General features: G+C 42.0%; 1 protein-coding gene across 1 annotated transcript in view; it reads left to right on the top strand.

The window, feature by feature from the left end:
* LOC118421846 (coiled-coil domain-containing protein 18-like) overlaps positions 1-23,619 on the top strand; it is a 28,224-nt gene that overhangs the window by 2,916 nt on the left and 1,689 nt on the right. Inside the window, exons 3-24 of the mRNA XM_035829348.1 lie at positions 4,767-4,962; positions 5,557-5,739; positions 7,369-7,478; positions 8,180-8,308; positions 8,723-8,819; positions 9,420-9,541; positions 10,016-10,148; positions 10,782-10,934; positions 11,606-11,715; positions 12,444-12,613; positions 13,033-13,148; positions 13,452-13,556; positions 14,883-15,134; positions 15,660-15,794; positions 16,159-16,353; positions 16,759-16,926; positions 17,735-17,877; positions 18,596-18,759; positions 19,369-19,582; positions 20,834-20,933; positions 23,038-23,154; positions 23,546-23,617. Coding sequence (XP_035685241.1) covers positions 4,767-4,962; positions 5,557-5,739; positions 7,369-7,478; positions 8,180-8,308; positions 8,723-8,819; positions 9,420-9,541; positions 10,016-10,148; positions 10,782-10,934; positions 11,606-11,715; positions 12,444-12,613; positions 13,033-13,148; positions 13,452-13,556; positions 14,883-15,134; positions 15,660-15,794; positions 16,159-16,353; positions 16,759-16,926; positions 17,735-17,877; positions 18,596-18,759; positions 19,369-19,582; positions 20,834-20,933; positions 23,038-23,154; positions 23,546-23,617 — 3,184 coding nt within the window. The remainder of the gene's footprint in view (positions 1-4,766; positions 4,963-5,556; positions 5,740-7,368; positions 7,479-8,179; positions 8,309-8,722; positions 8,820-9,419; positions 9,542-10,015; positions 10,149-10,781; positions 10,935-11,605; positions 11,716-12,443; positions 12,614-13,032; positions 13,149-13,451; positions 13,557-14,882; positions 15,135-15,659; positions 15,795-16,158; positions 16,354-16,758; positions 16,927-17,734; positions 17,878-18,595; positions 18,760-19,368; positions 19,583-20,833; positions 20,934-23,037; positions 23,155-23,545; positions 23,618-23,619) is intronic.

Here is a 23,619-nt window from a genome sequence, read left to right as displayed (position 1 = left end):
CATGTAACGCAATGAAGGAGGGTTAACGACAAGACAAAATTTTCTCAGGGCTAAAATCTAGTTAAAGCTAAAAAAATGGTTTCTGTATGGTTTTACATTATAATACTAAACCTTTACAAACACTTTTAGCTTTAAATTTATGAGACTGACTCGATACCCATTCTTGTTTACCACATAGCACCAAGGACCTTGATAGCATGTATGTAGTAACATGGTGTAACTGTTTGGGGCCCTGTACTGTAGTTTACACCCAATATGCCTGGGGGCATACATTCACATGGTAATTACTCACATAAAAACCCACGCTTCACCAGACCATAGACAGCCAAGCGTCAGTCAGTCCCGGCACGACTTGTGCCTGCCCAGTTAAACCATCTGCCTGGTTTTCTACCTGCTTCTGTGTTTCTATCCCTCCAGGTAAGAAAATAGCTTTGTTGTCCTCTTACCGTTAGTGTTTAAGAGTTATCAGTGGGGATTAAGCTGAATTATTTCCTAAGACAGTCTAGCTGGAAGGTTTTCCTGATGGACTGTTGTGAAAAGAGCATAATTATCTCATCAGTTGCTGTACAGAAAAATGCTTTTAGAAACAAGCTGTGATAGCTTCTTTTATTTCATTCTAGATTTTTTCTAGCTAATGAATTTTCAAAGAAAATTAATGAATACTGATATTTCTGTCTTTTGATAAACCAGAAACTAAGAACTTTTGAATGTAAACACTAGGGTGTTAGAATGCTGTGCTACATTTTCTATGTCTAACCTACCAGTCTTTAAAATGCAGAATTGATTGATTCAAAGACCTCTTCGCTTGTTTTAAGTGAGCTTTCACTAAAGCTGCTTGACAATGGGAATACTCGTGATGACTAACACTGAATATAAATTGAGGATTTTGATGTGATTTATCAATTAGATCCAATGCACTGCAATACAAATGTATTACTTCGATGTTATCTGGTAAAGTGCACAAGTTCATAGTGAAGCTGTGCAAAGCTGATTTGACCAGCGTTTCTGGTGTTGTGAAGATCTCCTGGAACAAAGCTCTCTGTTTGGTGTTGAAGGCTGAGCGTAGCATGCTTGTGGTGGTTACCAAATATTGTAAACTCCCCGGGCTTTCAGCGGCCTGAAACTCAAGTTGCTGTTGGATTGTGTCGCCTCTTCAACAAACACCAGCGTATTTGCTGTAACACCTGTTGGAAAGTTGTGTACCACACAGAGGGCTTAGATAGCCTTAAGTACACATACATTTTGTAAGTCAAAGGTAAGCACGACCATCGTTATGACAAACACAGCTTGTGCGTCAATGCATCAGTATCGCTTTCTGGCTTGTAGACTTTTCAGCTAACCTTGTATCTGTCCAAGCCATGTATTTAGGAAACTCTAACTTGGCTGTTTGTTGACTTAAGTGTAATTGATTCTTTTGAACCATTCTAAATGCAAGATAATCAGGTGTCAAACTGGGAGTGTACATGTACATATGTTATCTGATATATTGTAAGTAAGTAAGTAAGTTAGTCATATATTGTACCTGAGTTGTCATTTTGATTTTTGCAGTTGTATTGCAGAAACGTGTAATGTAACCACCTAACCATAATGTAACCACCTGAGCATTTAAAAACATGATTTTCAGCCTGTTCAGTCTGGTTGCCAGACCCATAACACTACAAGCAAGCTCCTTTGGCCAAAGTATGGCCTGCTATGAGAGTTGGCCTCTAGTTATCTGGTAAAAGGGCAAGAGCCAACGAGCTGGCTTGAGTTACTAGGCTTGATGAAGAAGGCCCTGTAAACAGTGTGGCAACCAGGCTACCGTGGGTTATTCTTTCCTTGTGAATAGGGGCTCACTGAGTAACCTTTTGGTAACAATGCCCTGACCTGAGCACTAACCATGTGAGGAAAGGTCAGGGTTAGTAGTGTGTGTGTGTGTGTGTGACCAGTGAACCACTGAATTCGAACTGGACAAGATGTCCCTTCTGTGAAGCAGTTCAGTCGATCAGTTTGTACTCTTGGTTTTAGAGTTGTTTTATTACTGTCAAGAACATTTCAAGCCTTGATCAAGCAGGTACGTTCTATATTGCAGGCATTTTATTGCTCAGCTGCATTTTATTGGGCTTTGCAGGTCGAGATTTTACTCAATCTAACAGTGTACCAGGAAGGAAGTGTGTGCAGTTCTTGAATCTAAGTACTCTTCAGTCATGTCAGTATTGTGCTGACATATTTTTGACTTGATACTAGGTTGTGGTGAACATTTGCAAATCAAGAACTTCCTATTTAAGATTTTGAAACTTTTTTCTGTAACATTCATTTCTTCCATCTTCGTTTTAGCAATTCTTAAAGAACCTTTCACATTGCCTTCTGACTTCTGTCGATACATTGCAGCTGGAACATTTGGTACTTTGACTTTGTTGTCTCCACAAATATATGTTTAGTGACATAAGAATCCCTATTGAATTGGGCTATTGATAATCTATGTCAAAGGTTAAATACATTCTGGTCGTCTAAGACTTGTTTATTCTTAGGGCAATACAGTGTCAATACTAGCACTACAACTTTCTGTTTTTCATTTTTACAGTAAACGGTCAGGGTAAGATCCTTTTTTAATCCTTAAGCTGAAGTGGTTTACACATGTATGTTTAAACGTGTCTTTGGTTACAAGAAGGATAGAGTTGAAGCAGATGAAAGGTTTCGGTCTTGTATATCACGTGTATTGTTTACTTAGTTATATGATCGCCAGGTTCCCTTTATGTTTTCTCAGGGGCATGTAAAAGGGGGTAAAGTAAAGTACTTGGTAGTCGGGTTGGTTGTCGTTCAGTAAATAATAATTGTCACAATTGTCACTATACAGAGGATTAACAAAGGCGGAAACTACTGTGGGAAGGAGTTTGCCAGGTGCACCTGTGCAGAAAGGTGTGCTGAGAGCAAATAGGGTAAAGCTCAAGTTAGCTTATAAACAGGCTATTACTAGTACCTGTAGGTGTGCAGGTGTTCTCTAATTACCTTGGTAAGTAACATTACTGACAAGGTTACATTGCAAACGTTCAGATGTATGTTTGTATGAATGTGTATATGGTTTAGCAGCATAAATATAATATTACTTCAAAAGCTATGGATGAGCTTGATGGTAAGATCATATCCTGTGAGTTTAGATTTCCTTGGTACTGAAGCAGAAATTCTGGTTTTGTACAATGCAACCTACATGTAATGGTCATGGTTTTTGTGAGGTAGTATAGTTATTATATTACCATCTGACAGATACTTCTATGTGGAAAAAGGTCTGATATCTTTTACCGAAACATACATGTATGAACACTGTTTTGGTTCAGAAATTTTTAAAGCAGGTACTAGTAGACTTTCAAACAATTTACATGTTTTACTTGTTTAGCCAACATCAGTTGACTCTCTAATTTAGATGTCCTTATAATTAATACAAGCCATGACCAAGCTGAATGTTTTAATGAGAAAAGCTGCCTTGAGAGTTGCAGACTTGGGTTTGTGTAAAAATTGATGTTACATGGAGGAGACGAACCAAACAAGGCAGACAGTATGTTTCCATGCATCGGTAGAAAGGAGCCATTCGGCGAATGTTATTGTAACAGGAGCTTGGTGAGTTGAAGAAAACAGTTGTTAACATACTTCTAAAGATATTTTCCAAAACAGACATGCATGAACAGGAAAGGAACCTCGGAAGAGATAATGCTAAAAGTATGACTCTTTTTTTATTATTCAGTCTGATCAAGGACGTTATTGGTCTGATTTTTCTACTAGTACTAGTAATGGACTTGACTTTTCCGTGTGTTTTTTTTCTGATGTTACATCATGTGACAAGTAATACTAATAGCCTTCATAATTTCATGCATTTGAAACATTTTTGTCGGAAAATATCGTCCAATTGCACATGTACATGTAACACCCCTTCAAACATTCAATTTGGTTCAATCCTGTTTTAACTCAAGCAAAAGAAAGGGTTTTTATCCTTTGTACTATCATGAGCTTTCCTAATAGTAATTTCCTCTGCTTTTGCTTGATCCTCAAGCTATTTGTTGCTTCCTGATTAGTGCTTTCCAATTTTCTGAATGAGTAGACAGTCCCTATAGAAAGTGAAAGGCGCAGGCATTGTGTGAGAATGTAGGGCAGAATTACCAACAAAGACATATTGTACAAATCTGCTGGTGTTGAAAAGCAGTTTAATGAAGTATTTAGGATGTACTAGCTGCTACAAACATCAGGTATTTCCAGCATCTAAAAAGGCCCTTGTAGGTTGTACAACCCCTAATTTCCTCAGTACTGAATAAAGGTGTATTTTATTGTGCACTGAGATAGTAACAAGGAGATGTGCTGTTAAAGAACTGTAGTAAGTATATCAGAGCTAAAGCTTGATATGCTCCTGATTGGATGATGTTTTTTACAGTACAAATACAATTTATTTCAGTGATCAAAAGTGGGTTGTTATCCACTGCGTCTTACTCTAGATAGGCAAGGTATTGTGAGGTGAAGCTCAACCCTTTCTTTCTACCACAAAATTTACCTCACCAACTGAATTCAGGTACCCATTTTCATGCCAAGGTGGAGTGTGGAAAGTCGTGCAAAGTGTTTTTAGAATTTCCCAATGTCACAACATCGGTGTCATTTCAGGAGATTTGAACCCTGGGGACCAAGTGAGTAAGATGGGTTCTTGGCCATGCACCCTAACCGTTACGCAAACTAGCTAAACCTGTAACCATTGCTGATGTGACTGAGTCAATTCTAAATATCTACAATTTATACTTCCTCCACAGATTTGATGATTTCCAGTCCAACTTCTCGTCTCCAGAGAGGTTACCACCTTTGACCCTCGAGGACTTGACCCCTGACCCCTCAGAACATGCCTTGGATGACCGTGGTTTCTATAGCAACCATGATGCAGTAGCTCCGGTAGGCCTGTCCTATGGGAATGTGAGGGCTGATTTTGGTGTTCCCATGCAAAGAGATATGGTAAGGCTTTTGTTGTTGTTGTTGTATTGTGATGTTTTTGCATACTGTACTGAATTTGAAGAGTGTTTAAAGACTGAATATTTTTAAAGTACATGTATAGCCTATCCCTTACAAACATTAGACTATCAAAAAGTTACTGTTACAAATCTGAAACAGCAAGGAAACTTGTTGACTGATGTGCCACTTGGCCAGGGTTCTAGCCAGCACCCATCCTTCCGTCCTTTGACGGAATTCTGCCGCTCAGGACAGAAAAAAATGTTGCCCCTTCCATCCCTTCAATGGACAGAAATTAGCCTGTAAAATATAGACAGAACTTGGAGTTTTCAAGAATTTTGTAAGGATCTCCAGAAAATCAGCAAAAGTTTGCTGTGAAGCCCATTTAGATTATTTCTGACGCCGGCTAGTGACTGGTCAGGACTGTCTGCCATACCAAAAGGACGGAAAAAAATTCAAGCTGGCTAGAACACTGCACTAGGCACAACCCAGACCACCAACATGACAAGATTGTAGGCGGTGTGTACCATGTCAACATGGACGTGAAAAGATAACGTGTCAGCAACAAGCAAACTGCGGAATGTTTGAATTTGTTTCCAGCCGTCCTCTGCAAGGTCACGGTCGTCTGCCTCCAGCTTTGACATGGGGGACGGAGAAAACGAGCTCCTTCGGAGGAAGCTGGCAAAACTTCGGCAGGAGAACACTCAGCTGATCTCCCAGAACCACAAGCTACACACCGACATGGAGAACACCATGTACCAGCTGCACCAGTCCAACAATAAGGTAGGGAGCGCTAACATGCAGGAAGTGTAGAAAAGATATATGCAGGAGGAAAGAAATGCTTACTTTCGTAGGACAATCCTCAAATACTATAGTATTAAGAATCTTATTATCAACAACCTTGTACGTGTATTTTCTTGGACATGGAGAATACCATGTACCAGCTGCTTCAGTCTAACAATAAGGTAGGGGGTGCTAATGTACAGGAAGTGGAGAAAGAATTTATGCAGGAGAAAAGAAATGGTTAGTACTTTTAAAGGACAATGCTCTGATCAAGAATCTTGTTATCAGCAACCTTGTAATGCAAGTGTATTTCCTTGGACATGGAGAGACCGTGTACTACTGCACCAGTCTAACAATTTATGGTAGGGGGCACTAACATACAGGAAGTGGAGAAAGAATATACAAATGTACCAGTATGCATGAGGAAATAAATGCTTACTTTTGAAGGACAATGCTCAAACACAATCACAATTAAGAATCCTATCATCAACAACCTTGTACAGTCATGTATTTCCTGTGTTGAAATTTTAGTATGTACAGAGATTGTCTACACTGTTGTCAATAGCAAAATGATTTCTTTTGAAAGAGAGCTTATAGCAGTCTGTTTGATTTTCTGGTCATTGGTAATGAATGTACCTCTTGTCCAAACATGTTGCACTTAGAGTATACACACTATGATTACTTAACTCAGGGTTCTTTTCAACATAATGTCAAAGACATTTACCTGGCCAAGGTTTTGGTAACTGACAACTTCCTCTGGGCCTGGGTGAACTGAGCAAAGTTGTGTTGAAATGAACCATGTTTTTGTATGACTTTTCAACCTAAATGGAATGTCCCTGTAGTTCAACTGGTAACTGTTGGGAGCCTCACCATTGGTAACTGGGAGACATGGACATTCAATCGCATATCATGACAGATTGGTTCGGGCTTTTTTTTGTAAAGGACGTAGAATTAGGGTCTAGTGGTCCAAGAAGTTGCTTTGAGCACATTAAAAGGGAGGGGCTAGCAACCCCTGTCCCTGTCAAAATATACCCTGCAACAGAAACACAACAAAGCTTGCTGCACTATATGCCCACAGCTACCAAATATAAAAGGGTCTGCAGAATGTATGAACCAACCAGATTATGCTATTAACAGATATTTAGGACGTACATGTTTGTATACAGCATGAGTATGAAACTCACCTGCCTAGTAGGCTTGCTACTTGTCGCGCTTTCCAGTGCCTTCCGTTACAGAAATCATCAGTCAGAACCACCTCTCATTGGTCGTTTCGTCCCCTAATCTGAGATGGCCTCTAGTTGGGGGGACAGCAGGGCGGATGTCTCTGCTGTGCTTCTCTGTAACCTCTTCCTGACTAGTCATTGCTTCCCCATTGCAGATCCTTTCTCTTCATCCACAGCCAGAAACTGCATTGCTCTACTTCTTCAGATAACTCTTTTACTAGTTGCTTGCTTGTGGCTGATTGAGAGTTCTCTACAGAGGCGTGTAATGGACGTTCCTACAAACCCCCTACATCCTACTTCAACAGGGTATAACAGTGCCCTCCATCTGTTCTCTACATACTGTTGTACTAGGTCTTTAACAGATACATGTATATTCAAAAAGTTATCCTTTTCCTAACTCCACCAGATGAAGATCCTGACCATGGAGCTGGAGGCTCACAAGGAAAGTGTCCCTTCACTGGAGGACAAGGTGGTTAGTTTGGAGGCAGAAGTCACTGCACACGACAAGGCATTAAGGTAAACAATAGAAATATTTCCTCATCCGTCTAAAACAACCTGAACTTCATGACATGAAACTGTTGAAAATCTACTTTCATAAGCTTCAAATGACATGTTCAACAAGGAAAATCAACGACACAGGCTCCCAAACAATGAGTGGGACTAAAAAAAATTAAAGCTGGAGACAGCCATTACCAACACAAATTTATCTAAATTTCTGACTGTCCACCTGCAGTCTATGCCAAGGAATGACCAATCTACTGCTTCTGTTATGTCACGTTATGCATGTAGAACACCTGGCAGGGTGAGCAGTGGATATCATAAGTTGTAAAAAGTCCATGAAAAGAATCACACCTTTGGAAAAATCTTACTAGCCCGATCAGGCAAGTACAGCAAATTATTAACCATCACCAAATTGAAATTGTTAGGCAACACAGGTCATTGGAGACCAAGGAAATCTTAGATGGAATGTGATAGGAGAGACATCAAAATGTGCGGTCTAACTAGGGTGAACCCGCTGGACAGAGCCGCATGGAAGTGTGGTGTGAAGACTAGCCGACTGTTGCGTACCCGTGTCAGGGACCCCAGTAGCAGTATAATCAAATACTGGATACTACTACGCTTGTCCGATCAACACTTTTTCTTGCAATCAGGCTAATGTACTGGTATTATTGTGTTTTGTTCTTAAACATGTGTTGTTGTTGTTGTTGTGTGCTCAGAGAGGCAGAGGAAAGGCTTGATGAGGTGCAGAGACAGCTCACAGACAGGGAGCGGGACGTCAAGAGACTCCAGGCAGAAAACAAAAGCATCAAGGCAGACCTACTGGAGGAGACGGGGGAGAGGAAAAGGTTTGTATATCAGTCCCCTGACTCCCCTTAGTGTATAGTCATTAGGAACAAAGAAAATGCCCTCATTCTTTTCTTGTTTTATAGATCTAAGAGAGTTCAGCTTAGTTGCATGCCCAACATTGAAAGCTATGAAGAAAAAAGACTATGGCTAACACTGCAGATTTTCTAATCTGAATGCAGCAGACACCCTGTGGTGTTCAATTACATAATGTAGCAAGTGGCAGGACAGCTGGAGGGGCTGGTCACAGTATATATGAATGTGACTGAGTAAGAATAAACAGAGAAGTACCGGTAGTTAGGCTAGACTATGTGAAGGTTAACATTATGTACTGGCTTGCATATGCTGTATCTGTAGTTTATTTTAGATATTTTAAATATTTCATTTTGAAACATTTGTCATATTTTCCTCCCTAGATCTGAGAACCAGCGAGACGAAGCCCTGCAGAGGGTGGAGGAACTGTCAGAAGAGCTGGAGGACTATAGGTCAAAGGTCAAAGAGAAACTCAAGAAGGTAAGAACTGATTGATTGTAAAAACCAGCTACATGTGCTGTACTTACCCATAGTGCGAGTTTTAGACTATAAATGGATCTCCACTTATGCTCTGTAAATTTAAGTGGAGGAAAAAGCCAAAGTGACTGGTTTTGACTGCTCTATTGAAACAGTAACTGAGTAAGGTCACCATGGACTTTTGGCTGCTTTGGGAGATTGTTCCTGCAGTCTCAGAAATCTAGTTCACACTAGGACTGCATTGTTAACAGTGACACCTAGCTGCAGTGTGGAATAGAACAAAATTGATCATGATTGCCCTGAGAAAGGTGACAGGCAATGACCAGAACTTTGACTGTTGCATACTGTAAATGCAGAAATGTTAGCGGTGGATTAATGTTTTTCTTATATGGTATAAGATTGCAGTCTATGGTGTTGCCGCGAACTTAAAACCACCGCGAACAATCATTTTTCCTGCTATCGCGAAATTAAATCCCTTACTACATATCTTGGTAGTGAGTAAAGGTTTTCAACCTGGTGATATTATTCATGTCAGAAATCTAGTTTGGACTTTTTCCTACAATGTGATGCACAACATTTGTGTGTGTTAACTGCTTCCCCTAGCACCAGTCAACAGAAGAGCAGCTGCGGGACAGCCTGCTCCATTCGGACCGCGAGAGGGGAGAGCTGCTGGACCGAGCAACCTCGCTGGAGGCACAGGTCAAGGACCTGCAACAGCAGCTCAAGTAAGGACAGGGTTCTGATCAGCGCCAGGTTTAAGTTTTTTTTCATTGTTCAGTAGCCCATGTTATTTTCAGTTGTTGAATCTGTCATTTTAAGCTTTTGAAAATACATTTCCATCAATTTGATTTGAAATTCATGAAGTAAAGATTTTTTTGGACGGATGGGGTGAACTTTTTGTCTATCCGATCAAAGAAGTGAATTTCTCTTTTGGGATGGATCATGGAGATAGCCCTGGTTCTGATCCATTCTAAAAAGCCCACTACGGAAATATCTGGGAATCGTTTTTTTTTAAGCTATCTACTTATATGATGATGATGACGATAATGATATGTAACCTTGAAGGCGCATACAGTTCTACGCTATTCAGCCTTGGCTGATTTTCAATATCTTGCTTTATGCATGCTTTACTGCATGATCTAGCAAAATTTCAGTTACCTGTAATATCAAGGCCTGAACATCTGCTGTACTTTCCCCAGGAGGTTACAGAATGAAGGAACGGTTGAGAGGACGTCCAAGACGGATCTCGAGACGCAGAACCTTGAGATGCAGCGGACGGTCAGTCGGCAGGCGCACAGGATCAACCGACTGGAGAGTGACCTGGGAGCCAAGGTTCGGCTTCTGTTCTGTTTGTTTTGTATAACCAGTAAATCACCTTTAGGCATAGCATGTCGTTTGTACGATAGTTATCTATTGCACAGGATCATCCTCAGTGTCAGCCCGCACCGGCATCAGCGCTCCCCCAAAAGTCCCATGATAATAGTCTACGATAAAAATTGAGGGCACTCAACAAGAAGAAGACGAAGAAGAGAAGTAATACATGTATAAACTGATTGCAAGGTTTGATCTACTCTAACTGTGAAGAAACCCAACTCCCCTCTTGTTAAGTGTGGTAGATTCTTTAACCTGCTTAGTTTGGAGTCACAATCTCTAAAACCACATTTTTCACATTTGATCTGACTTAAGTTGACTGTATTACACATTCAAGTAAATACTTGCATTCAAGCAAATTTGAGTGGTGGTTGCAAATGATAGTGCAATGGCCTATTATGCTACAATTTACTAGCCTAGAACCCTGGCAGCAAAAATGGCCCCATGTTTTTTCCAGGAACAAGAGAACACGGACCTGAAGCTGCTGTCGAGTCGTCAGAAGGAGAAGCTTGCCAAGTGTCAGTACAACCAGGCTTGACTGTTGCTATAACCTGTACCTATAACTCTTTATGTGAGTTGTACTTTATTTCCCAGGAACAAGAGAACACAGACTTGAAGCTGCTGTCAAGCCGCCAGAAGGAGAAGCTTGCCAAGTGTCAGTACGAAGTGGAGCAGAGTCAGTCTGAGCTGAGGAGACTGGAGGCCATGGTGCAGCGGATACAGGAGAAGTCACATGTCACTTTCACGGTAAAACTGACAACTATTCCTGCCTGGCTACCCTGCCTTCTGCCATATTGCGCAGTTCCGAGCCATGTTACGATTTAGGCTTTCAATTATTTACAACAATAGAACTCTTCGCAATACTAGTACTAGTATGCAAGGCTGTATCTGGTTATGAGTTTTTTTGTTGTCCCACTGACTATGGGAGCTCAAATGTTTTTTTGTTGTTGTTAAATCTGTCATTCTAAGCATATAAGAACACGTCACCTTCACGGTAAAAATATAACATCTACTCACAACAACAGAACCCTTCGCAATACTTCTATGCAGGGCTGTCTCTGGCTATGAATTTATGTTTGTCCCACTCTCCATTTGGGACCCCATGTTGTATGTTGTATGGTCAAATCTGTCATTTTAAGCTTTGAAGAATACCTTTTCATCACGTCAATAAGTTTTTTATGATGCACAGGGTGAAATTGTTTTTCTGTCATAACAAAAAAATACCCTCCTGGGATGGAGGGACGTGTCTTGGAGACTGCCAATCCATCATAACTTTTATTTGTAAATCTGTATGAAGGATGAAATACATTGCCTTTGACTGTATCAAATATAAACATGTTGCCTTTTTTCCTTATATTAACAAAATCATAGCTTCCTTCTAATTTTCATAATTGTATTTGCATATTTGGGACCCCCAGCCCACCAGTGATTCTGGGTTCAGTCAGCGGCATCGGGACGGAGACTCCACCAGTCCAGACGAGGCGGACGGAAACGTGTCTCCCAGCAGGGCCACGGTGGCTGACCTCAGGTAGGGAGGGAACAGGAAGGAAGGATAATAATACTTTATTGCAAATTCCTGCCCGGAAGGCTAATTGCAGTTAACATGAAAGGGGACAGACAAGTAGTGTAGAACGGTATAGAATAATGTCTACTCTAATCTAATCTATAAGCTAACTATAAACTGTAACTTGTTGGGTTTGACTTCTTTTCCTGAGAAGACAAAGGATCCTACCTTTTCTATCCCACTTTTTCTATACTATGATAATGAATGAACTTTATTGCTCAACAATTGTACAAGGTATGATGTATGGCAACAACTACTTAACAACAATACTACAAGGCTCCATACAAAACAACAAATTATTGATAACAGCACAGTCAAATATTTGTGATCTGGTCTCACAATTTAGATAGTGTACAAAGAAATTGACGTGATTGTATATAGACATTATAGCAGTACATAGAAAGTATTGATCTGCATACCAGATAGGGACATGTGTGTTGTAGTTCTAACATTTTGAAACAGGACTCAGGAGGGGTTGCTAGCCCTTTTCCTTTAATCATGTTGAGGTAACTTCCAGAATGTGGGACCCCCATTTTACATCCCTTCGAAAGAGGCAGCCCCCACCAAGATACCTGGACTTGAATCAGGTTCTCCCAGTTACCAACTACATCACAATTGAAACCAGGAGTTCAACTGGGACGAGACTTGCATGAACATCACTTGTATGTAACTGTTGCTGTATTCTATCACAGGTTAAAACTTGCCATGAAGGAAGCAGAGATCCAGAAACTGCAGGCTAATCTCACCTCCATGACGGCTGCAGCTGCGGTTAGCCAGCGGGAAGCCATCGGACTTAACGACAGCGGGCGTATGGACGGGCTGAGGAAGGAACTCACAGCCATTATTGAGAGGAGTAGACTAGGTACGGCAAACCTTGTCAGAAATGTAGCAATTCAGTCAACGTGTCTCTAGATTATTCTTGATTTGATATAAAGTTTCTATGATCAAAATCAAGGTTTAAGTGTACCTGTATTTGAGCAAGGATTTTTCCATTGCCAGATTTAGGAACTACAAAAATGACCAAACAACTGCTCATGTATACTTTACATGTAACTGCTCATAGCTGAAATTGCTTTGAAAATTAGTAGAAACTCTTACATGTACATGTTTTGGAATGTTCAGTAGATAATCATAAGCATGAATGTATTCTTTCTAAGCATGCATATGTGTGGAAAAGCTGATTTATTTTTGATGTGCCAAAGTATATGGGATAGAACTACCGAAAGTGCATTTGTCTTAAGATGATTCAGACTGACAAAAAGTTCTGACTTAATTTTGCAGGTGATAGAAAGTCTCAGGAGTTGGAGCACATCATTGGTCGACTGGAGGATGAACGTAGCAAACACGCCTCCAAACTGCTGCGGCTGGAGGAACAGCTGGCAGACAAGACTGCACAGGTATCAGGGTTAGACAAGTCAGAGTTCGAAACACGTTTGGGGCAACATCAGCCAAATGCTAATGCTGATTTTGCGTCTGCATGCAAGTATTTGGGCAAAGCATTATGCTTTACATGCAACAAAGGTTAAAGTTACCTTGTAAGATATGTAAAGTTGTTGCCCATTGCATGGGCTTTTAAAATCTACCAATATGTCATTCATAGAAACATTTGGTTGATGCATTGCTTGCTTTCTTCTTGATAGATTGATAGTAAATTTTATACCTGCTTGCCAATGCTTTCAACTTATTTGTTCCCTTTGCAGGTAACGTCTTTGGAGACCAGGCTTTCCCAGAGGACAAACAGATACAGTGAAGCGCAGAAAGAACTAGATGACAAGTGTGAAGAGGTTACTACAATGCAAAGAGAGGTAACCATGTGTTATGTTGGTATTGTTAAGTCTTTACAACTCCTTAATTTGGCTTAAATCCGTGGCATTGAATGGCCAAGTGGCTTTAGGCTACTGGACACAAGATTTAGAGGTCACAGTTCCATTCCTAGCTAGACCTTATGTCCTTGGAAAAGGCACCTAACACTCAACCCAGAAGTAAAATGGGTGCCCACCTTCAGTTGGAGAAGTAAAAGGCAGTACAAGGAGAGGGTTGGGCTCCGCCATCCAATACCGTGCCCTAGACACAGTGGATAACAACCCACTGCCCCTACGGCCTTAGAAAGGCTATGAGACTCTCTCTCTCTCTCTATCTAGTTTAATGTCTGTTGTTCCCCGTTTTGTGAGGGTTGGATGTTGCGGGATGTTGGTCAGGTCTGATTGCTGACCTCCAGGAGATCAGGCAAAGCAACTTAAGGTTTGGAGCAGGGTTGCACAGCTGGATGTTCTTCCTGATGCCAACTCTATTTGTTACAGCCTCCATTTGTTACAGACTACGTTAACCTTTACCAACATGTATTTTTTTCCAGCTGCGACAAAAGAACTCTCAGATCTCCATGCTAGAAAAGCAACTTGACGAAAAAGTGGAGGCCTTCACGCTGCACGCCACCAAACTGTCAGAGCTCACCCTATTGCCTCAAAGATTATAGGACTACCTTAACATTAAATTTATATTTCTCCAGCTGCGACAGAAGAACTCTCAGATCTCCATGCTAGAAAAACAGCTAGACGAGAAGGTGGAGGCCTTTATGCTCCACGCCACCAAACTGTCAAAGCTCGCCCCTATGGCCTCAAAGATTATAGGACTACCTTAACATTGAACTTATATGTTTTTCCAGCTACGACAGAAGAATTCCCAGATCTCCATGCTGGAGAAACAGCTTGATGAGAAGGTGGAAGGAGGGGTTGGGCTCTGCCATTCAATGCCCTAGACACAGTGGATAACAACCCACTGTCCCTGCAACCTTGTAAAGGCTATGGGACTAACCTTACCTATTTTTTTCCAGCTGCGACAGAAGAACCCTCAGATATCCATGCTGGAGAAACAGCTTGACGAGAAAGTGGAGGCCTTCATGCTACACGCCACAAAACTGTCAGAGCTCGCCCCTATGGCCTCAAAGATTATAGGACTACCTTAACATTGAACTTGTGTTCTTTCAGCTGCGACAGAAGAACTCCCAGATCTCCATGCTGGAGAAACAGCTTGATGAGAAGGTAGAGGCCTTCACACTGCACGCCACCAAACTGTCGCAGCTCGCCCCTATGGCCTCAAAGGACCACCTTAACATTGAACTTGCGTTTTTCCAGTTGCGACAGAAGAACTCACAGATCTCCATGCTTGAGAAGCAGCTTGATGAGAAGGTGGAGGCCTTCACGCTCCATGCCACCAAACTGTCAGAGCTCGAGGAAGAGCTGCGGGAAAAGAGCTTCACCCTGAACGAACTCCGCTCCCAGCTGGAGGAGAAGGACTCGGAGCTCAGCCAGTCCATGGCCTCATCCTCACGGATGAAGAACCTGCACTCTGAGCAGTGCAAGGAGCTGGAGGGGCAGATAGAACTGGTAGGTGGTTGGAAGGTTTTATCTCTCATCTCATACATCCCTTACTCAAGGTCACCACAGATGATTTGGCAACCAGATTATCCACTCTTCTTGGTTTTCTGTTCTTCTTAATGTTTTACTTAGTATCATGTCTGTACAGTCTATGATATCTAACCCCCATCTTTTCTGTTACCTACTCCTTTTCCTCCCTGGACGGTTCTTTGCATGATAATTTCTTCTAGTTCTGATTACTGTGATACATGGCTTCAATTTTAACAGTTCAATTTTCTGTTGTTTTCTTGGAAGTGTACAAGGTTGGGTGATGTACATATAGAATACAACATGCTGTCACCTCAGGTGTCCAGCTGTGAGTAGGACCGGCCAGAGAAAATCTTTTGATTAAAAAAAGAAAAAAAAAGAGTCTTTCTTTAGGATTGTAAGGCGAAACATGGCCTTAGCAGTCAAAAATTTATCTGACTGCTCAGTAACTTTTATCACAGTTATAAGAATAGTTCATATCCTGTCTTGTATCATATTTGTGCCCAGCTCCAACAGCGAGTGGAAGAGAAGATGATGTTGTTACGAGAGTCAGAGCTGATGGTGGACTCCCTGCGAGGGGAGATGTCCCTGAAGACTGCACAGGTGGAGCAGCTACAGGTGGCACTGGAGGAGAAGTCCAAGGTATGGAAGTCTGCAAGTTAAGGTTCCAAATGGACTGCATTTTTACAAATGAATATGACTTCAACTGCCTTTGTACATTTGACAGGAGAAACTTGGTAGGAATGACTACATGTATAAACTTTACTACACTTTCCTTTCAATATTCAATTGGACTGATAAGCACCAAAACGTGCGGAAGCCTACTCATATGTTGTGTTCATTTTCTAATCTGTCCTAAATTTTGTACACTGATATTTCAGGTCCATTTTTTTGGACTGGTCCAAGAAGAAAAACAATTTTGTACTGGTTAAATGTACCAGTCCCCAGTTCTAGTCAGAACTGATGAATTTTGTCTAATAATGATTCTCACTTTCTTTTGTTTTAGGAACTGAACAGAGAAACAAGGCAGAACCAACAGGCACTGAAATCCCTGGAACAGCAGGCAGCCGACGGGACCTCCCGGGTCAGGCAGATGGAGAGCGCCCTCATGCAGACCAAGGAGGAACTGCAGACGTACGTGACTCAGCTGGAGGACAACAAGAAGCAGCATGACAGAGAGGTTGCCAAAAAAGAGGAAGAGGTGGGGCTTTGTTTTAGTTACCCTCGCCTTGCTGTGGATATTCCCTACATGTGACAGATGTGTTGTATGTGGCAGAGACTTTTATTCTCGTATAGGACTCCATAGCCAAAGCGGTAGGTCTGATATCAAATAGGATTTTGAAAGAGGTTAAGCTGTTGTTGTGTTGACATACTTAAGACAAAATTCTGATAGGATTTTACCATGGTCAATAGTTACCAAAGGGGGGCATGTCTTTAATGATGGACTCGTCTTTGTTATGTATACCCAATGTATTGTTCCTACATGTGTGTTAACTCTGTGTGTACAAATCAGTGCCTGTGTCACTGTACCCTGGTTAAAGAATACAGAAATAAATACAGAAATAATACAGAAACAATTTTTTTTCTTTTAACTCCCATCTCACAGCTGAAGAGGCTGCAGAAGCAGCTCCAGCAGACCAGGCGAGATGTGGAGGAGAGGGCGGGGCACATCGTGGAGCTGGAGCGGGCGCTGGACCACAGGCAGCAGATGTTACAGCAGAGCACCAGCAGGATAGAGGAGCTGGAGGATGGGCACAGCAACATGGAACAGCAGGTTGGTAGTAAAGGTTTAGTGGTGTGTAGGAACAGTATCTAAGCAAGGGGACAGCAACATGGAACAGCAGGTTCGTGTGCAACTTTGATGACAATAGATAGGAGGAGCAGGGTTTGTGCGAGTCACAGTAATGGGACAGCAGCAGGATAGAGGAGCTGGAGGACGGGTACAGCAACATGGAACAGCAGGTTTGTAGTGAAGGTTTGGTACATGGAACAGCAGATGTATAGGAAAGGTTTAGTGGTGTATGGCAACAGCAAGGGCACAGCAACATGGAACAGCAGGTTTGTAGTTAAAAGGATTGGTGGTTCATTGAACCAGCAAGGTTTGTGCGATACTATGAGTCACAGCAGGATAGAGGACCTGGAGGTCAGGCACAGCAACATGGAGCAGCAGGTGTGTAGTGAAGGTTTGATACATTGAACAGCAGGCATGTAGTGGCAAGGATGTATGAGTCATAGATGGGGGACAGCAATGGCACAGTAACAACAGGTGTGTAGTGGTGTATGGGAACAGCAGGTTTGTGTGAATCTTTAACAATAGATGGGGAACAGCAAGGTTTGTATGAGTCATAGCAAGGGGATAGCAACGCAGAATAGCAGGTCTGTAGAAAAGGTTTGGTAGTGTATGGGAACAGCAAGCTTTGTAGTAAAAGAAGGTTGGACACAAACCACGCTGTCTTTACTTGGACCATAGCTGTGTACTACAAAATGTTTCTTCCACCCCTCATATTTCCCCGATTTTGGACAGTAGCCCCCCAGTCTGTCCGAAGCAGAAAATCAGTGTGTTCATGTATTCCTTCCTACAGCTGTCCAAGTTGGAGAGGGATCTGCAGAGGCAGAAGTCGTCCACAGCAGATGAGCTGAGAGACATGGAAGGGAAACTTCACCAGGCTTGTCGTGATCTGGAGACAGGCAGGCAGCAAGTCCAGGATCTCACCAATACTATCAGGTAAGCACAGGGCTGACAAAACTTCTGAAAAAGCATCAAGATTTCCCTTAAAAAAAACACAGGATATTGTGTGCTGAAAGACACTGGTCAAGGCACTTCTTCAAGGTGTTTTTTGCTCACTGTTTTCACTGTGACCTCTTCACCACAAACTTACATGTAGAACCACTGCAAAAATCGCTTGTTCTGTCTTCTGATCACCTACCCCCTTGTTTCAACTGCAAACTCAAAATCATTGTCTACACACCGTTTTCTCCCTAACCTAAAATCAGATCCCTGCAAAATCACATTCATTTACAGTATGTCTAAGGAATGTCAGACTCTGTTTTTCCATTGTTTTATCCTTCCTCTTCTTCCTTCTAAGATTATCATCCACCCTTCTCTTGTCTTATCTATTTGACTCTCATTTCTTATCTTCCTGTCTGCCTGAGATTGAGAAGATGCCAGACATTCGTTCCTGAAGGTACTGTAAGTTATTGGTTGTACTCCATCGACTAGTCTGCAAGGTCTAAATGTCATTTTAAGCAGTAATGCAGTAATATGCAGGTATCGGCTAGATTTTCAGGATAAGATATGCTTGACTCATTGGTGTTTTTTTTTTTTTAATTCAGCAACATCTTGGTAATCAACAATAGCGACTGAATTCTGTCAACTTTGTGACAGGGGGTTTACTTTAGAGGTTTCAAATATATCGTTAACCAGTTCATTCATGCCTCCCCAGGCAGCTGCAGGTTGAGCTGAAGCACAGCACCGACCAGGTCAGCATGCTGGAGTCACAGCTGGGAGAGACACAGCGGGACGGGGACAGCAAGGACAGGAGGGTCAGCGACCTGGAGGTCAAGGTCAGGGAAACGGAGAAGAACCTGGAGAATAAGATGCAGGAAGGTGAGAAAATCGTGTCTTCTTCCCTAACACACTTTATCACTCTCTGAGACGTCGGGACAAAACATCTTGGGACAATCTAAAAATACAGGACATCTACTACATAATGATATAGTTTGTTAATTGTAAAGTGATTTGCTGAAGCGACTTGAAGAAAATAGTCACACTAGACAGGAGGCTGCTATAGACAGGACTCTCGATACTTGGTTCAATATGAAAGGAACCTAAAAAGTGGCCACAATTTACAGATGGTGCTCATGCAGAGGTACAGATTTTACTGTATATCAATGGCCAGGTGGTCCTTATGTAGAGGTGGTCACTAGTACAGGTTTGACTGTAGAAAAATTTCTAGACTAATTGCACTAATTACGACTCCTCAGAATTTCAAAAAAGAAGTTAGAAAATCAGTGAAAATACCTGTATAAGTATAAGTGAATACTAGTAGATTATGCTTTAAGCTTCTGTTTCAACAGATTGATATGTTGTCTAGAACATCATCTGATGCCAACTCTGGAAGTTTTGTAAGAGATTATTTCACCTAATGATTATGCCCTTTTGTAAGAACTATTAAGTAATTGTTGTTTTGTTTTGTTCTGTTGCATTTTTTTGTAGTAAGAAAACTTGAGGAGCAGCTGGCCCAAACGGAGATCGCATCAGAAGAGAGACTCCAGCAGAACGGTCGGCTCAGCGAGGCCCTCGAGCAGACCCAGGCGGAACTGCACCAGACCATGAACCAGCTGGAGGATCTGGAGAAGGTGCTGAACCAGCAGAGGTCGGAGGTCAAGAAAAAGGACGGAGTGGTTCAAGAGATGAGGAGCTCGCTCAAGTAAGTGTAGGCGACACTTCAAGACAGAAGCATATTTTGTACAGATTTTTTTTTCAATTTGGATACACTCTAGATTTTCTTGACATTTTAGCATTTTTTGTAGTTGACTGTCAACAGCATTTGTAAGAATTGATTTTGTCAAAAAATACGTTTGACTACTACAGCAGCCAGTTTCAGATTTGCTCTCATAAGCCTTAGAGATAAGTGAATAAAGAAGATGTATTCCTTCAGCCAGAAAAGATTCTCCTTGACACATAATTTCTGTGATTATTGCCAATAATTTGATTAAAATTGTTACCCTATCCTTGTAAAGTTAATACTGTAACAAGTACAGATGTTAAGTCAATAAAAAGAAATCAAAATTTGAATCGAAACAGAAAATTGTTTAGAAATGATAATCATCTCTTAAATTATAATCTAGAAAATTGATGAAAAATTGGATTCAATTGCACAGTTCAATCAAGACTAAAAGTTATCTTAAAAGACTAGTGATAATCATCAGCCTTTCCAAATTCTAAAGAATATCACAAAGAAACCAGCACTCTATCTGATTGTACCCTGATGTGTCTGATTCAGGGATGACTCTCCTCCCCAGGACACAGATGAGTCCCTCACTACTGACAGTGAGACCCAACATGAGTAGGTTCCAGTAAAGTCCATCCCATCTTTAGATGATTTAAAAAAATAATAAAATCGTAATCTCACAGAAATTTCAATGACATTTTGGAAAATTGAAACACAAGATTCAAATAAACGCAACCTAATCAGTGACAATAAGACCATCGTCTCTTCAAAAACACGTGAAATTATCAAAGTACAAAATGATTGCCTTACATCACATCATCAGACAGATATTTGCACAAAGCACATGGGTCGAAACATGGAAGACAATATGGCACAACAGACCATTCATAAATGCAAGGATATAATCATTATAATTGAAAAGGCAACAATATATCACTTTTCAATAAACTTGCTCATCAGACTATAATCACCAAGATAATTCCAGGACCTATCCTGAGTACCACCTTCCATAGTGACCCCTGGTTCAATCCTTTTGCTTGCTAACTACGGATTGATCCAGTGGTCACTACAGAGGATGGTACTCAGGCTGAACACACATAATATCCAGCAGTCCATGATTCAGGACAGATTTGAGCCCAGCTTCACCCCCTACGGTGAAGATGTGACCGTAGCTTAACTTTCAACATTTTGTAAATTGTGCTGTTTTCCTCCTGTAACCACGTACAGGAAGAGTGAGGATGAGCTGCGCAGTAAAGACCGGGACCTGCAGCAGATGGACCAGGTGCTGAGGGAACAGCAGTGGCAGCTTAAACAGCGGGCAGCTCAGGTCAGTAGGGGTTATTACTAGTGTGTGTGTGTGTGTGTTAGTGTGTGTGTAAGTGTGTGTGTGTGTTTGTGTGTGACACAGCAGATGGACCAGGTGCTGAGGGAACAGCAGTGGCAGCTCAAACAACGAGCAGCTCAGGTTAGCAGACTGAGATTATTCTGAGCAAAAATTACAAGTGAGAGAGAGAAAGACAAATGACTGTGTCTGTTTATGTGTCACTGTGTGTGTTTGTGTGTGTGTTTCTGTATTTGTGTGTGTGTGTTAGTGTGTTGTGTGTGTTAGTGTGTGTGTATTTTAGTGTGTGTGTGCATGATATTGTGTGTGTGTGTGTATGTGTGTGTATTTTGGTGTGTGAGTGTGTGAAGATTCAGATTCAAATTCAGATTTATTGGTTCTTGGCATGGCAAATGGCAAATTATAACTGCCACATGAAGTGTGCCACGAATTACATTTCGTAAAATCCTTAAAAGTCAATACAATTTACAAACATGCATAATCACATTTTGTTTAAAAACCTAGACGTTGGCACTGGATTAAACATAGCAGTGGCGGAGAGACAAAAGTGGACACAACTATGTCTGCAAACAATAACGTACGTAAAATTTACAAGGAAAAAGTAACTGCATGTATATTCTGTACAGACGCAGTACTAGTGACCTATCGCCACAGAGTCGCCATCTTGATAGAGCAATTTCATTGCTCTAGGAACAAAGGAGAGTTCATGTCTCTTAGTCTTACTCTTTGTCAGTGCCCGGTAGCGCCCTTCGCGACGGAGGTTATAGCAATTGTTCTGAGGTGGGGCAATGAACTCGTTCAGAGGAGAACTACTGTCCTGGAGTGTGTTGCGCAAAGTACTGAGCGTAGCAAGGTCACGTCTACTGGACAGTGAAGGCAAAGAGTCCGCAGGAATTCCGATCAGTCTCAGACATCGCTTCTGAACTTTTTCCAACATGTCGGAGAGGTACTTCGGTAGCCCTCCCCACACAGGGCTGGCATACTCCAGTGAGGGGCGAATGAATGTCAGATAAATCTGGAGCAGGACATCAGTAGGGAGACCAGCCCTCTTTGCAGCCGCAAGGTAATATACACGTGGGCGGGACTTCGTCAGCATGAAGTGAACGTGTTCATCCCAGGTAAGGTTGGCAGTGATGTGTACTCCAAGTAGTTTGAAAGACGTAGTCCTCTGAATCAGGTGACCAGATATTGTCGGATGAGGAGGGACAGGAATGTTTACCTCCTTCCTTGCACTGATTACTATGTCCATTGTCTTTTTCCCGTTTACCTTGAGAGTGTAGTCCTCCCCCCATTCAACAATGGAGTCAAGTGCCTTCTGCGTTTGACCAGGAAGTGACGCCATTAGCATTTCAGAGGTTGTCAGATCGTCCGCATATTTGACAGGAACAATGGGCCTTGGCAACCTTTCATCCAAGGTATTTATGCAGATGACGAAAAGCGTTGGTGACAGAATACCACCCTGTGGAACACCCGCGAGGACATCGTGGGACTTAGATACACAGGGGCCCCACTTTACCTTCTGTGTACGTCCTTCCAGATAGCTACTGATGCTCATCCATAAGGACCGCCTGATGCCCATGTCGGCTAGACACATTAGCAATTGACTGTGACTGATGGTTTCAAAAGCACGGGAAAAGTCGACGAACACAGCATGAACGTCCAGCTTCGGGTTACTGTTTAACGCTTCGTGCCACGATTGGAGGGTGTGTATTAGCGCAGTAACCGTAGACCTTCTTGACAGGAAGCCATGTTGAGACGGTGCGAGACCTCTGGCAGTGTCCTGTAGCAGGGCATCACGGAGCAGCCCTTCATACACTTTCCTGACGCAGCTGACAAGCGAAATTTGTCGGTATTCCGATGGGAAATGTGGTCGTGGCTTCTTAGGCACTGCCGTAACTACAGCCTCTTTCCACTGCAGTGGGAAAGAGGAGTTCTGGAGACAAGAATTGAAGACGTCACATAAAACAGGACCAAGTTCTTCATGATACTGTTTTAGTACCCAGGAAGGAATGAGGTCCAGCCCAGCGGCTTTCAAAAAGTTTGGTACATGTACATGTTTGACTGATGCCCCCCTCCCCTTCTACCCCAGGTGACCCAACTTGACATGAGCATCAAGGAACACAGGAGTGAGATGGAACAGAAATGCATCCAGCTGGAAACTGCCTACAGTAGAGGTCAACTGGAGGTCAAGGACAAGAACAGACAGGTCAGATACAGATGGCACATAAGGAATAACCTTCTAAGAATCAGTTCCTTAATACATCAAAGCGATATTCCCTTTTCAAACCAACTTGTCTGAGTTTATCAAAAAGATCAAAGAAATATCATTTTTGAAAAAAGATGCTTTTGTATTTATGTGCAACATACGTGAGCTGCACTAACTTTGTTTGGTCATAATAGGCAGTGTTCCTACGGGATTGGAAATGATATGGCTGTGGCCACGTTGGAGAGGTGGCCGCTATAGACTAATTCTTAATGCTTAGGTAAATGGGAAAAATTTAAGGGACCAACAAAAAGGGACCGCAATGGCCAGGTGGTCGCTATGTAAAGGTGGCGGCTAATACAGGTTTGACTTTACTTGGCTTTTCTTCCATCAGATCTCAGAGCTAGACGAGCGTCTGCAGGAGCTGCAGTCGCAGCTGCGTGAGAAGGACCTGCAGGTGCAGCATAA

Source organism: Branchiostoma floridae, chromosome 8 (assembly GCF_000003815.2).
Source record: "Branchiostoma floridae strain S238N-H82 chromosome 8, Bfl_VNyyK, whole genome shotgun sequence".
In the NCBI taxonomy this organism is placed as follows: domain Eukaryota; kingdom Metazoa; phylum Chordata; class Leptocardii; order Amphioxiformes; family Branchiostomatidae; genus Branchiostoma; species Branchiostoma floridae.
Note: the sequence above shows the minus strand (reverse complement) of the source record. Positions and strands in the feature narration are given on the sequence as shown.